Source organism: Cebus imitator, unplaced genomic scaffold (genome assembly GCF_001604975.1).
Source record: "Cebus imitator isolate Cc_AM_T3 unplaced genomic scaffold, Cebus_imitator-1.0 Scaffold391, whole genome shotgun sequence".
NCBI classification, from domain to species: Eukaryota; Metazoa; Chordata; class Mammalia; order Primates; family Cebidae; genus Cebus; species Cebus imitator.
The window spans coordinates 3,409,690-3,423,654 of NW_016107706.1; the positions used below are offsets into that span (position 1 = coordinate 3,409,690).

The 13,965-nt window shown below is 44.7% G+C and overlaps 1 protein-coding gene across 2 annotated transcripts in view; it reads left to right on the top strand.

The window, feature by feature from the left end:
- DCLK3 (doublecortin like kinase 3) overlaps nt 1-12,111 on the top strand; it is a 53,164-nt gene extending 41,053 nt beyond the window's left edge. The window contains exons 3-6 of one of the 2 annotated variants that reach the window (XM_017508489.2): nt 1,931-2,063; nt 5,732-5,899; nt 7,723-7,907; nt 9,943-12,111. In XM_017508489.2, coding sequence (XP_017363978.2) covers nt 1,931-2,063; nt 5,732-5,899; nt 7,723-7,907; nt 9,943-9,972 — 516 coding nt within the window. In that variant the 3' untranslated portion in view covers nt 9,973-12,111. Of the gene's footprint in view, nt 1-1,930; nt 2,064-5,731; nt 5,900-7,722; nt 8,320-9,942 lie in introns of those variants that run through there. The other variant, XM_017508490.2, reaches the window with a different exon arrangement.
- The last annotated feature ends 1,854 nt before the right edge of the window (nt 12,112-13,965 follow it).

Here is a 13,965-nt window from a genome sequence, read left to right on the forward strand (position 1 = left end):
TTCAGCCATTGCTGGAGTGGCTGGGATGCAGGGCACCAAGTCCCTAGACTGCACACAGCATGGGGATCCTGGGCTCAGCCCACAAAACCACTTTTTCCTTGTAGGTCTCTGGGCCTGTGATAGGATGGGCTGGCATGAAGACCTCTGGCATGTCCTGGAGACATTTTCCCCATTGTCTTGGGGATTAACATTTGGGTCCTCGTTACTTATGCAAATATCTGCAGCTGGCTTTAATTTATTGTCAGAAAATGGGATTTTCTTTTCTATCACATTGTCAGGCTGCAAAGTCTCCAAACTTTTATGCTGTTTTCCCTTATAAAACTTGAATGCCTTTAACAGCACCCAAGTCACCTCTTGAATGCTTTACTGCTTAGACATTTTTTCTGCCAGAAACCCTAAATCATCTCTCTCAAGTTCAAATTTTCATAAATCTCCAGGGCAGGGGCAAAATGCCACCAGTCTCTTTGCTAAAATGTAACAAGAGCCACCTTTGCGTCAGTTCCCAACAAGTTCCTCATTTCTGTCTGAAACTACCTCAGTCTGGACTTTATTGTCCGTATGGCTATCAGCATTTTGGGCAAAGCCATTCAACAAGACTCTAGGAAGTTACATACTTTCCCACATTTTTCTGTCTTCTGAGCCCTCCAAACTGTTCCATTCTCTGCCTGTTAGCCAGTTCCAAAGTTGCTTCCACATTTTTGGGTATCTTTTCAGCAACACCCCACTCTACTGGAACCAATTTACTGTATCAGCCTGTTGTCATGCTGCTGATAAAGACATACCTGAGACTGGGAAGAAAAAGAGGTCTAAGGGACTTACAGTTCCATATGGCTGGGGAGGCCTTCCCACAATCATGGTGGAAGGTAAGGAGGAGCAAGTCACATCTTACTTGGATGGCAGCAGGCAAAGAGAGAGAGCTTGTGCAGGCAAACTCCCGTTATTAAAACTGTGAGATCTCGTGAGACTTATCATGAGAACAGCATGGGAAAGACCTGGCCCCATGAATCAATTACCTCTCACTGGGATTCTCCCACAACATGGGGGAACTGTGGGAGTTACAATTCAAGATGAGATTTGGGTTGGGACACAGCCAAACCATATCAGGGTACATACTAGGTACATACATTTTTGGATACTTGAGATGTTTTGATACAGGCATGCAGTGCATAATCATTACATCATGGAGAATGGGGTGTCCATCCCTCAAGCATTTATCCTTGTGTGATTACTTTTGCACCAACCTAATACAAATAATCCAATTATGCTCTTTTAGTTATTTTAAAATGTACAATTAAATTATCATTGACTATAGTCACCCTGTTTTATTATGAAATAATGTTTTATTCATTCTTTCTAACTATTCTTTTTGTACCAATTAACCATCCCCATCTCCCCCTCACTCCTGCCCCACACTGTTTCATTTTCATTCCCAGTTTTTTCCTTTCTGCCCAGCCTTTGCATTGCCCAAAAGCATTTTCCAATGCTCATGAAAGCTAGTCAGTGCTCAAAGTATCCTTGATCCTTGTTCTAATTCAGTGCTATCTAATAGACCTTTCTGTGACAATAGACGTGTGTCTATCTGTGTTTCCCAATTTAGTAGCCACAAGCCACAAGTGACTGTTGAGCACTTGAAATGTGCCTAATGCAGCTGAGAAGCTAAATTTTTAATTTAATTTTAATTGATAAATTTAAGTAGCCACTGTGACAATATGGTGCTACTGTATTGGACGGCATAGTAAATCTAACTCACTGGTTCTTTAGTTGAATGTGAGCACTCTTCACTGTTAGCTTTGTTGGTGTTGGGTTAAGTTGTAAGCTCACATAGGTTTATCATTTGCTTATCGTGACCATGCATGCCTGTTGTTTCATTAGTATCCCTTCTTTGTTCTAATCACAATTTTGGTGGTTTGGGGGTTTTGGTTTCTTACAGGTTCAGCGAAATGAGGACAAATCTACTACCTTGAAATTGGCTGATTTTGGACTTGCAAAGCATGTGGTGAGACCTATATTTACTGTGTGTGGGACCCCAACTTATGTAGCTCCTGAAATTCTTTCTGAGAAAGGTAAGTGTTACACATTGATCTGTGGGACTCTAGCTCTTTTACTAACAAATGTTTCCTTTCTAATATTTACTAGTTTTCAATATGGAATAAGTTTCGGAGAATTGACACTTAGGCTTGGGTTTGGACCTTAATGAAAATATTTGAAGTAGGCTTGACCAAAGCATGAGAGCTTTCTCCTCATTAGGGATGCCCTTGTTACAGTGAATGGGTCTGTGTGTGTGTGTGTGTGTGTGCGTGCACATGTGTGTGTGTGTAATGTGTTTAGGCAGGACAGTGAGATGAAAGATGATGGAGAATCAGGTGGGGAACTCAAGCAAGCAATCCGTTAGGGCCACTGACCCAAGGCTATCTCTAATGGGAGATAATTAAAGCAGTCCTTATGGTACTTGGTTTAAAAATTTCTTCACCAACCTGGCGTATAAAGGAAAAGGGGATCCCATTTTCCTCCATGAACTCTATGAATATTTACTACCTACTTGTATATTATGCAAGGATCCAATGAACTGTTTCAGTAACATACTTTCTAAAACATTTGAAAAGGAAATAGTAGTTATGATATGGCTCTAAATATATGAATGACTATTTGACTACTGTGGCACTCCGGGAGAAATCCATTTACCCACCATAGGTAATATGGGAAGACTGTTATCAGATTGCAGGGTTGGTGACAGGGAGAAGGGATGGATAGTTTTCCAGCAGCAGAAGCATCAGGACAACTGAGATAAGGAGATGGCTGGGCGCGGTGACTCACACCTGTAATCCCAGAACTTTGGGAGGCTGAGGTGGGTGGATCACCTGAGGTCAGGAGTTCGAAACCAGCCTGGCCAACATGGTGAGAACCCCCCTCTCTACTAAAAATACAAAAAAATTAGCTGGGCGTGGTGGCGCATGTCTGTAATCCCAGCTACTCGGGAGGCTGAGGCAGGAGAATTGCTTGAACCTGGGAGGTGGAGGTTTCAGTGAGCCGAGATCATGCCATTGCACTCCAGCCTGGACAACAAGAATGAAACTCTGTCTCAAAAAAAAAAAAAAAAAAAGAAAAGATGAGGAGATGACAACATGCATGAGGTCAGGTGGTAGAGACATGGAGAAGACTAGCCTCAATGGACCAGAGAGAAACATGGTTGGTTGGTGTATTAGTCAGGCTTTTGTGTTGCCATAGAAATAACGAAGGCTGGGTAATTTATAAAGAAAAGAAGTTTAATTGGCTAAGGCTTCTGCAGGCTGTACAAGCATGGTGCTAGCCATCTCCTCTGCTTCTGGTAAGGGCTTTAGGAAGCTTACGCTCATGGTGGAAGGTGACAGGTAACCGGCATGTTACGTGGTGGGACTGGGAGCAAGAGAGAGAGAGGGAGGAGGTCCCAGATTTCTAAACAACCAGATCCTAAGTGAACTACCTGAATGAGAACTCACTTGTCACCAAGGGGATGGTACTAAACCATTCATGAAGGATCCATCCCCATCATCCAATCACTTCCCACCGGGCCCCACCTCCAACATTGGGAATCACATTTCAAAGTGAGATTTGGAGGGGACAAATATACAAACTATATCAGTTGGGTAGGTTGAGCTTAAATTCTTTAGAAATGAGAAGACTGGGTAGAGAAATTTAGACTTGGTGTGGCATCAATGAACTGGGTGAGAGAAGAAAAGAAAACAAATAGGCAACATGAACTCTTGGGAAAACCATACATTGGTGGTAGTGCCAACTAAAACAGGGCATTGGAAAGGATAGCTGTTTTGGGGGATGGGGGATGGGGTGAGTTTAGTTTTGAACACACTGACTTTCTAGAGATATCAGGATGGATAATGGAGTTGTCCACTTGGCAAGGAGATGAAGCTGTGAGCTGAGCATGTGGCTTTGAGACTCCTCAATACAGAGCTGGTTGATAATGACCTCCTTGGTGATGACCCAGTGAGAGCCAAGGACAGATTCTTGAGGAGGCCAAGAGCTCAGGGATGAGCGAAGGAAGGAGGGGTCAGTAGAGACAGGGCTGGGCAGCTCAGAGAGGATCTGGAAAGTGTATTGTCACAGGGACCAAGGGACATTTCCAGAGATTGATGAGGCCGAGCAAAATCAGTCCCTCTCAGCACTGGGATGTTTGAGAACTGACGAGAGGCCAAAAGGGGTCATTAGTGACTTATTCTCTTAATATTTTCCTGCTGATTTGTGTTTTGACAAACTTGCTCTAGGGGTTAATCATGAATATCTAACTTCTGAATTATAGTGGTCAAGTGTTTACTTTTTCTAATTGTAGATAGTTAGAAAGTGTTTGAAAATGTATATATTGCTGTGATAAGTTTTGGGAGGACAATTGTGGAATATGTATCAAAAACCTTTACTGTATATTACTTTGTCCATTTCATTTCTGGAAAGTTATTTTACGAATATAATTAGAGATGAGCACCAATATTTAATGATGCTTATCAGAAAATTCCTTACTGTTGTAAAAAAATTAGAAAAAACTTAAATTACAACATAGAGATTTATTATGTAAAGGGGATACTAATAGTTATTAGAAATTGTGTTTGTAGCCGGGCGCGGTGGCTCAAGCCTGTAATCCCAGCACTTTGGGAGGCCGAGGCAGGTGGATCACGAGGTCAAGAGATCGAGACCATCCTGGTCAACATGGTGAAACCCCATCTCTACCAAAAATACAAAAAATTAGCTGGGCATGGTGGTGCATGCCTGTAATCCCAGCTACTCAGGAGGCTGAGGCAGGAGAATTGCCTGAACCCAGGAGGCGGAAGTTGCGGTGAGCCGAGATCGCGCCATTGCACTCCAGCCTGGGTAACATGAGTGAAACTCCATCTCAAAAAAAAAAAAAAAAATGTGTTTGTAAAAAATATTTTTTTATATTTTTCATAGGAAATTCTTATATTGGAAATGCCATTATATAATATTAAGTAAATAAAATAGAGTATAGGTGAAACATGATCCTAATTTTATTTAGAAAAGTAAATACAAATTTTATTTAGAAAAATATACATGTCTCTGTATGTGTGTGTGTGTGTGTTGTACCTGTGCCTGCACATGTGGGGGATATAACTAGTAAACATCAGTCTTTTAATAATAATTTAAAAAGCCAGTAAATGATATTTTTTAAACGAGAGAGAAGGCAGTGGATATACAGGAAGCAGAGATTGCTAGTGTAGACTGGGACTTCTCTAACTCTCTCTGGTGAAAGGCCAAGTTTTAAAATTTCCAGTACAGTGTGGGCTCATGGTCCTGCTGCATGTGACTAGAACACAGCTCGTGTCACATGTGTCTCACCATGTGTTTGACAATGCCAGAACTGATACGTGTGGATGTTCAATGAGATGTGCCCATCGACCATGCAGTGGAATGTCACAGTCGTGTTAAATTGCTATAAGAGTTTCCAAACACTTGCTTTCAATTTACATGCTCATTTTATTACAGGCCAGTAATAAGGGATTGCAAAGTGGCAGTGGTCCATGGACCACACTTTGAGTAATGATGGCATAGACTCCTTATGTATAGGAGTTAGCAGCAGGGAGCTGTGTTTGGAAGTAGCTCTTGGTTGCTGAGAGCTGGGATCCTCTGTGACTTAGATCTATTTAGAACCACAATACTCCATCATTTATTTCATCAGCTTTGACCCTGCCTGGTCTCAGGTTTGCTTGTGTCTCTGCCTCTGTCTGCACAGGTTATGGACTGGAGGTGGACATGTGGGCTGCTGGCGTGATCCTCTATATCCTGCTGTGTGGCTTTCCCCCCTTCCGCAGTCCTGAGAGGGACCAGGACGAGCTCTTTAACATCATCCAGCTGGGCCACTTTGAGTTCCTCCCCCCTTACTGGGACAATATCTCTGATGGTGAGATCTGGGGCTTCCTCATGCAGGAGAGGAGGGGGTGGGTTTTTCAGGTCAGATGTGTAGAGGACCCACAACAAAAAGTAAAACAAATTAGCCAGCTGTGGTCCCAGCTTCTCTGGAGGGTGAAGCAGGGGGATCGCTTAAGCCCAGGAGTTTGAGGCTGTAATGAGCTGTAATTATGCCACCACACTTGAGCCTGGGTGACAGAAACCCTGGTTTAAAATAAAAAAAGCAGAATAGGAGTGATAACATTTTTTTTTTCAATTTTCCTTGAACATGCTGTTTAATTTTAATTATTGGGCTGCCTCCATCCCTAGCCTCTATTTTCTCACTGGCATAGGAGGATGAGGGAAGGGAAAATCTTCATTTTTTCCCCCTTTAAATAAGGTAGGGAGAGGGAGGCTCATTACAGTAGATGAGGATCTTGAGCTGACAAGGCAGTGGCAACTGGGAATTGAGGGACTGAAAAGCATTTTGGAAAGTTCTGTGCAGCACTCTCCTTAGATTTGGGTATGGGTGACCCTGTCTTGGGCCCTGCTCTAGTCACAGCCTTCTCTACAGAGTGAGGAGAGTATGGGGCTAGGAGATGTGCCCTCAGAGTCCAGGTCTCCTCTTCTAGATCACTTCCTTAGGACCCCTAAGTTCCCTGTCCAAATGGCCCAAGCCCACGTCCAAGGTTTGTGAGGCCCCTTTCCAGCCTCTTCCCACCGTGCCATAGAGTGGCCTAGGAGCGGCTGTCTGGGGTGGGCAGAGAGGGCTTGGACATGTTGGCTGGGGTGTCTCGTTGTCCACACTTGTACACAAGGGTCTAAGGATTCTCAACTTAAATCTGGCCTTCCAGCCTCTAGGTCATTTGAGGACCTTGCAGGAGTGATGCTGGCAGTGGTAGGGCTGGGGCACTTTGCGGGCAGACTTTTCCCAGCTGGAATTGGGTGGTGGAGGAGGAATCTGGGCCCTCTGTGCTCAGGAGAAGCTGGACATCTGTGTAGGGGAGGGGGGATTGGTGGGTGAGCAGCAGGTCTTGAGTAAGAGGCCGGCTTCAATAAAGGCAAAGGACAGCAACAGAAAAGTAGATGTTTTCCTCTTGTGCATTTCTTGAATGATTGGAAGAGCAGGTTCAATGAGCCAGGCTGGGAGAGCCGGGAAGCCAGGGGAAGTCTCTTCTGCTCTCTGCCTGTTGCTGGGCCCACCAGCTGTCACCTGATTTCTCTAAAATCAGTCATGGTCTTGGGCAGAAAATAAAATCAATTTTGAATTTATACTATTTACTTTTTAGGTTTCTTTACACATTTTTCTGTTTTGTCAATGTAAAGGCATATTTATTGTCTTGGGAAGTTTGAACATATTTTATTTAGCAGGTATTAGTTTTGATTTGGAACGTTAAGGTATGTAGATGTATAGCATGTGGCTTCCATTTGTTCCTTTGCTCTGGTGCCAGGGATGTTTAGAGGGGGCCTGGCCCCGCGATTCTAGAGAAATGAATGAACATCCTCTTCAGCTGTGCTGTCCAACGTGGTAGCTCCCTCCCCGCTGCCACGCATGGGTATTTAAAAGCAAATGTAGATTAATTCAGAGTAAATCATGTAAATATTCACTTCCTCTGTTTCACACGCCAGATTTCAAATGCTCAGTAACCGCAGGTGGATAGTGCAGATAGAGAGTGTTCCCGTCTTCTACTGGACCGTGCTGCTCTAGAATATGAAGGAGCTTTTCAGCCAGCCTTGGTGCTGACATGCATGTTTGTGTTCTTATTGCATGTGTGGGGAATTAAAATTCAGAACCGCTTGCATTCATCACATTTTCCCCTTCTCTCATTCTGACAGCTGCCAAAGATCTGGTGAGCCGATTGCTGGTGGTAGACCCCAAAAAGCGCTACACAGCTCATCAGGTTCTTCAGCACCCCTGGATCGAAACGGCTGGCAAGACCAATACAGCGAAACGACAGAAGCAGGCGTCCCCCAGCAGCGAGGGCCACTTCCGGAGCCAGCACAAGAGGGTTGCTGAGCAGGTATCATAGTTACCGCCTTGGGAATCTATTCAGCCCCCAGTTCTGCTCAAGGACGGTGAAAAAGATAGAAGTCTGGGGGAAAAACAATGAAAGAGGCTTCTTCACATAATTGGCAAATCAGAGGGAGAGACACTCAGTATATTTTAAAGCATATTAAAAAAATAAACTAAGTCAATGTTAAATGTTACAACATATTTTTAGATTTGTATATTTAAAGCCTTTAATACATTTTTTTGGAGGAAGCATTGTCATTAGTGAGGAATTTTGGTAATAATGATGTGTTTTGCTTCCTCTTTGTAACCAAGTTTATTCTGTGCTACAGGAGTGGTGCCTACCAGGTCTAAACCCCCTCCGTGAGATGAATAAGATGCATTGTGGTCTTTCTGTATTAATAAAATGTGCTCTGAATAACAGAAGTGGGCCTGCATTCTGATTACTTCTTTATGCTGGTGATGAGAGCCAGGGAGTGAATTATATATATTTCAGGCACAATTCCTGAAGCTGATACGACTACATATGGATGTGGAGGACACTTGATTAATTGACAAGACCTATTTATTTAGGATGTACTGACCTTGGTCTTTAGCATTTCGGTCTTACCAAAATCAGATTTGGTGCAGTCTGAGACATGGAAAGAAAAAAGCAAACCATCAAATCATTCTTGCCTCCGCAATACCGTTATACTGCTTTTCAGCCCAATTATCCCTGAGCCTGAGTCATTTCTATGTGAAGTCAGGCACTCAGGCTGTGACTGTGTTAACGTTTTCAGATCACCAGGGAGCCATTTAGTGCATTAATATGTCAGAAATGCAGTAAACGGATTACACTGGGGCTCGAAGGAGCTCAGAGTTCACGCACATTCCTACCTGCAGGGCATACACCCAGGACACGTTCCAGATTTCTGTGCTGAAATACTGGTCTTTGCAGATGACTCTGGGAGTATGTGTGAGTTGACAGCAAAACATACCCTAATACTTCCCAAATTGACCTTCCTAATTATGCATGACCTGGTCAGTAGGCCACAAAATCCAGTCAAGAGTGTGGGTTTCTCACTTCTACCTTCCCTAACAGTTTTGGAGCCATCTAGGTGAAGGGGTGTTTTAACTAGGAAAACAGGAACAGTACTAGAGAAACTCAGCATAAGGAATTGCTTAATCAGGTTTTGGAAAATGGAAAAAGCACAGAGGAGGCTCTGGTATAATTTAGAGGTAGTAACTGCAGGAAGTGGCTCCCGTTCTTAGGTGGAGAACCAAGGGAAGAGGTTGGGGTTATTAGAACCTAAAAGATTGAAGGAGAGGCCAGGCGCAGTAGAGGCCAGGTGTGGTGGCTCATTCCTGTAATCCCAGCACTTTGGGAGGCTGAGGTGGGCAGATCACAAGGTCAGGAGATTGAGACCATCCTGGCTAACACATGAAACCCTGTCTCTACCAAAAATACAAAAAATTAGCTGGGCATGGTGGTGCGTACCTGTAATCTCAGCTACTCAGGAGACTGAGGCAGGAGAATCACCTGAACCTGTCAGGCAGAGGTTGCAGTCAGCCAAGATCATGCCACTGCACTCCAGCCTGAAGACAGAGTGAGATGAGACTCCATCTCATCATCTCAAAAAAAAAAAAAAAAAATTGAAGGAGAAATCCTCTGTAGTGGACACTGTAGTGTGCCACTCAGGTCCTCCAAGAGTGAAGGGAATAAGCTGTTTGGGGTGCTGCTGGATGATGGCCCTCAGCTTTCAGCCCTCTACAGAATTACCCTCCACTGGAAGATATGCCTTTCAGCTCCCTCCTGAAGCAAGCCACATCAAATGACTAGTCCATGTAGGGTATGGAGGCTCAGCTTCTTTGTCCCAAATAGGGACAATACTGAAGGGCCATCCAACTATGGGCCTGCTCGTGGGGGTTGGCTGAACTCTTGGTTGAGACTGCATCAAAGCCCAACTTCTCCCTTGCCCAATCCTGCTGCTTTCCTTTGCCTTCCAGGGGTGATGATTCTGAGACTACTCCCTAATAAGGCTTTTGCATGCTTCTCTGGATTTCAGAGTTGGCCGCTCAGGAAACCAAACCCTTGACACCCCCTAGAAACTTGAAACCATGTCAAAGAAGTACCAGCTAGTGCTTTAATCTCAGAAGCTTGGAGGAGGGGTCTTACGGAGCTGGGACTCAGACCCCTGAGGAGAGGCGGCAGCATAATGGGACTCATTCTGAAAATGGGAAAGAAGCTGGAAGCTGGATTCAGTTGCTACTCGAACATCTTTTGATAAAGACACCAGTAACCTTCATTTCACTAAATCCAAAAGATAATTTTCAATCCTCAAATTGGCATCATTTGACCCTACTGACCATTCTGTCTTTGAGTAATGTCTCCTGTTGACTACCATGATGTCACATTTTTCTGTTGTTTTTTTTTCTCCTATATCTTTGGATCTCCTGTATCCATTCAGTTTTCTTCCAGATGCTAAAAATTGTAGTTCCATCCTTAGTGGCTAGGGAAATGCAAATTAAAATCACAATGAACTATCACTATACACTTAGTAGAATAGCTAAAATGAAATGGCTAAAATGAAAAGACCGACCGTACTAGCTCCTAGCGAGGATGCCGAGCAACTGAACTCCCATGCGTTTCTGCTGGGAGGATAAAATGGGACTTCCCCTTTGGAGCATGGTTTGGTAGTTCCTTTAAAAGTGAAACATGTACCTACCATATGATCCAACTATTCCACTTCTAGATATTTACCCGGGAGAAATTCAAGCGTATGTCCTATGAAGACTTCGCAATATTTATAAGTGCTTTATTTGTAGTAGCCCCAAAGTGGAAACAGCTTGACTGTGCATGAATTGGTGCAAGGACAAACAGATTGTATATCCACACAATGAATAACAGCCACAAAAAAGGGATGAACTATTCACACACAACAACATGGATGGACTGCCAAATAATTGGGCAGAATGAAAGAAGAAGAAAAAGACTACATTTTGATTATTTCACTTACATACTATTCCAGAAAATACAAGTGAATCAGTAAGGACAGAAAGTGATCAGGGGCTTCCTGGAGACGGAAGTGGGGAGCGGAGGGACAGAGGGATTGCAAGGGAACGCTTGGTAACTTTGGGGATGATGGACATGTTCATTTTCTTGAATGTTACAGTGGAGTTGTGGGGGTATATATATCAAAACTTACCAAATTGTACACTTGTTATGTGCAGTTTATTGTGTGTCAATTATACCTCAATAAAGTTGTTAAAAATGTAATTGCAGGTCCTCAAAGACCAGTCCTAGACCCTATTTTCACTCTATTTCCCTTGGCAGCTTCATTCACATTCACTATCTATTTGCAGACGAGCCTCTCCTTCCCTGCCTCCAGTTACATTTCCATCCAAGGCTTCTGTTAGTTCTAGGCCAATCTTTCCAACTGCCTACATGACATATCCATACACAGGCCTCAGGAGTTCCTCCAAGGCAGAATGCACTATTATCACCCCCAAACCTGGTCCTCCTCCATTTCTCCCCATCTCAGGGAATGGTGGCGTTCAGCAAGTTCAGAACACAGACGTCACCCTTGATACCTGACTCTCTGACTCCCGAATCAGTCCATCCCTGCTGATTTACTTCCTCAGTGTTGCTTGGCTCTGTCCACTTAACTTCCTTCGTTTCTCTTCTGATGGACATTTAGGCTGTTTCTCACTAATTCTTTATTCTTACAAACATGCTGTATTTACCATCCATCCTACGTGCACTCCTTGTGCATGTTTACGAGAGTTTCTTTGCTTAGAAAATCTCCAACTTGATCAGATACTGCCAACTTGATTTTGAATTTATCCTCCCATAAAGAGTGATGAAAGCTTCCTCTCTTCTCTCATGGTTTATCACATGGTTTTGCTTTTTAATTACTCAGATGATAATATTTGAATTCCAGTGTGTATCTCATTTCCACCCAGAGCAATGCCACCACTGGGTATGATTTTCAGCCCTACTTTACAGATGGGGAGACTGAGGCTTAGAGAAATGGCCTGACTTGCCAATCATCACTTAGTTTACAAAAAAAGCCAGCTGCCAGATATGCACCGCAGTGCAGAGGGGCACCATCCCTTCAGTTCCCAGCCTTTGCTCTGCGTCTGTCCTGCAAGGCCAGATCCCAAATGCCTGTGGATGAGCAATACTAAGAAGACTCCCTTCTGCGACAGAGGTACTTTTACTAGAGGCCCCTTTAACTCCAGCCCGTCATTCCACTTCATGAGACCTGAAAGGCTGTGTTTGAAAACAGTGGCCAGTACTGTGGGCCCTGGGACACTGCATGCAACTCAGTCACCTATAGACTGGTTGGGAGTTGGGGGTGGATGTGGAGGTGGCTTAGGAGTCATGGCTGGTTCTTCCAGGGGAGACACCTCCAGTGAAGAAGCCTTAGGCGTGACTGTCAAGTGACTTGTGTTCTTTCCCTAGGGCTTGGCTCCAGCTCCTCCTGAGTTGGGCAATCATAAGGCAGTTGCTTTGTATTTCTTACCTGCTGCAGGTGGCAGGGGAGTTTCTGATTCTTTCTCTCCCTGAAAACTTAGGATACTGATGTGGGGGCACTGATTGCCTTATTGATCCCTGAAGCACCCACTATCCTGGTCCTGCCCCGGGCTGAATCGCGTCTCCTCACTCAGTCATATCTTTCTCTGGGGAAGCTCACATCCAATAACTGGTCAATCTGGATTAAAAAGGTCCAGACCCCATCCTTCAACTCAGGACAGCTCCACAGGGCTACCCTGTAGCTCCATGGGGGATCATATGTGGCCTTTGTTTCAACTAGTCCACAGTTAGCTCCTTCTGCTCAGTCCCTCGTCATTCATACCCTCTTGCCCAGCAGGTGTTGACACAGGACAGTCCCCAGTAAACTTCCTGCACACAGGCCTCTCTCTCAGTGTCTGCTTCCTGGGGAAACCAGCCTGTGACTTTCTCACATCCGGTGAGAATGAGCAGGAGGCCACTGAGATTGGGAACTGTCTAGCCCCTCTTGACTGGAATGAATCTGCCTAATGCTTGGCTGCCTAGACTGAGGCTGATCCCAGAGGACCAGGGCAGAGATTGGCTCTGGGTCTGGGGCTCTCTGAGTGAGTGCACCCTGGTGGCTTTGACGAAGCTTATGGCTTTTAGCCATATAATCCAGGGTACCAGCAAACTCAGAGGGTTTGCAGAAATAATTCTGGTTTTCTTTATTCAAAAGGGGGATTAGAAGAGTTCCAGTGAGCAAGACTGGCGTGTGAGTAACTGGGGTCCATCCCTATAGCTGTGCTGAGACGTGGAGAGCAGCTCACCCAGGCAGTGCTGGATGCTGCTGGCCAGAGTGGGAGGAAGCTGAGCCTACCTGGAGAAATCTGAGGACACCGTGTTCTCCCAAGCAGACCCTGAGACAAGGACACAGGTGATAGTTTATTTGGGAGTCAAACCTAGGAAGTGTGGAGAGGGAATGGGGAAGTGAGTCCAGGAAGACAGGAAAGCTGGGAAAGGGTGCATTCCCGTGTGGGGGCCTCGGTGGGTGACTGGAGCTCACGTCCACTGGGAGCGCTGTGTAGAACACACCTCAACCGTCCCACGACTGGGCAAGAGAGCTGGCGTTGTGTCTACCAACTCCTGTCCTTCATTCTTTGAGCATTCCTCTTGGGTGTGTGTGTGAACTGCCTGCCGCTTCTGTCCTGTTTTGAGCCAAGCAAGCTTCCAGTAGATGGCAGGTCCTTGACATTTTCTCAGTGAATCCTCAAACAATCTCATTGTATAGGCATTATTATCCCACCCCAGCCTCTCTTGCATGAATGACCATCATTAGAATGAATTTTAAACAGAAATTTAATCATGCTGCCCTCAGCTTAAGATGCTTCCCATTGCAGTTTAGAACTTAGGCCACCTCCTCACCATGGCCTGGAGAAGAGAAGTGGCCTGGCTCCCCCTATCTCAACGATTCCATTTCCACCCTCTCCAGATGCTAGCTCTGCTGCAGTCACACAAATGCTGCTGTGCTTCTCAAACACAGCCATCGCCTTTTGGGGCCTTTATACTGATCATTTCCTTTCTCCAGAATGTTTTT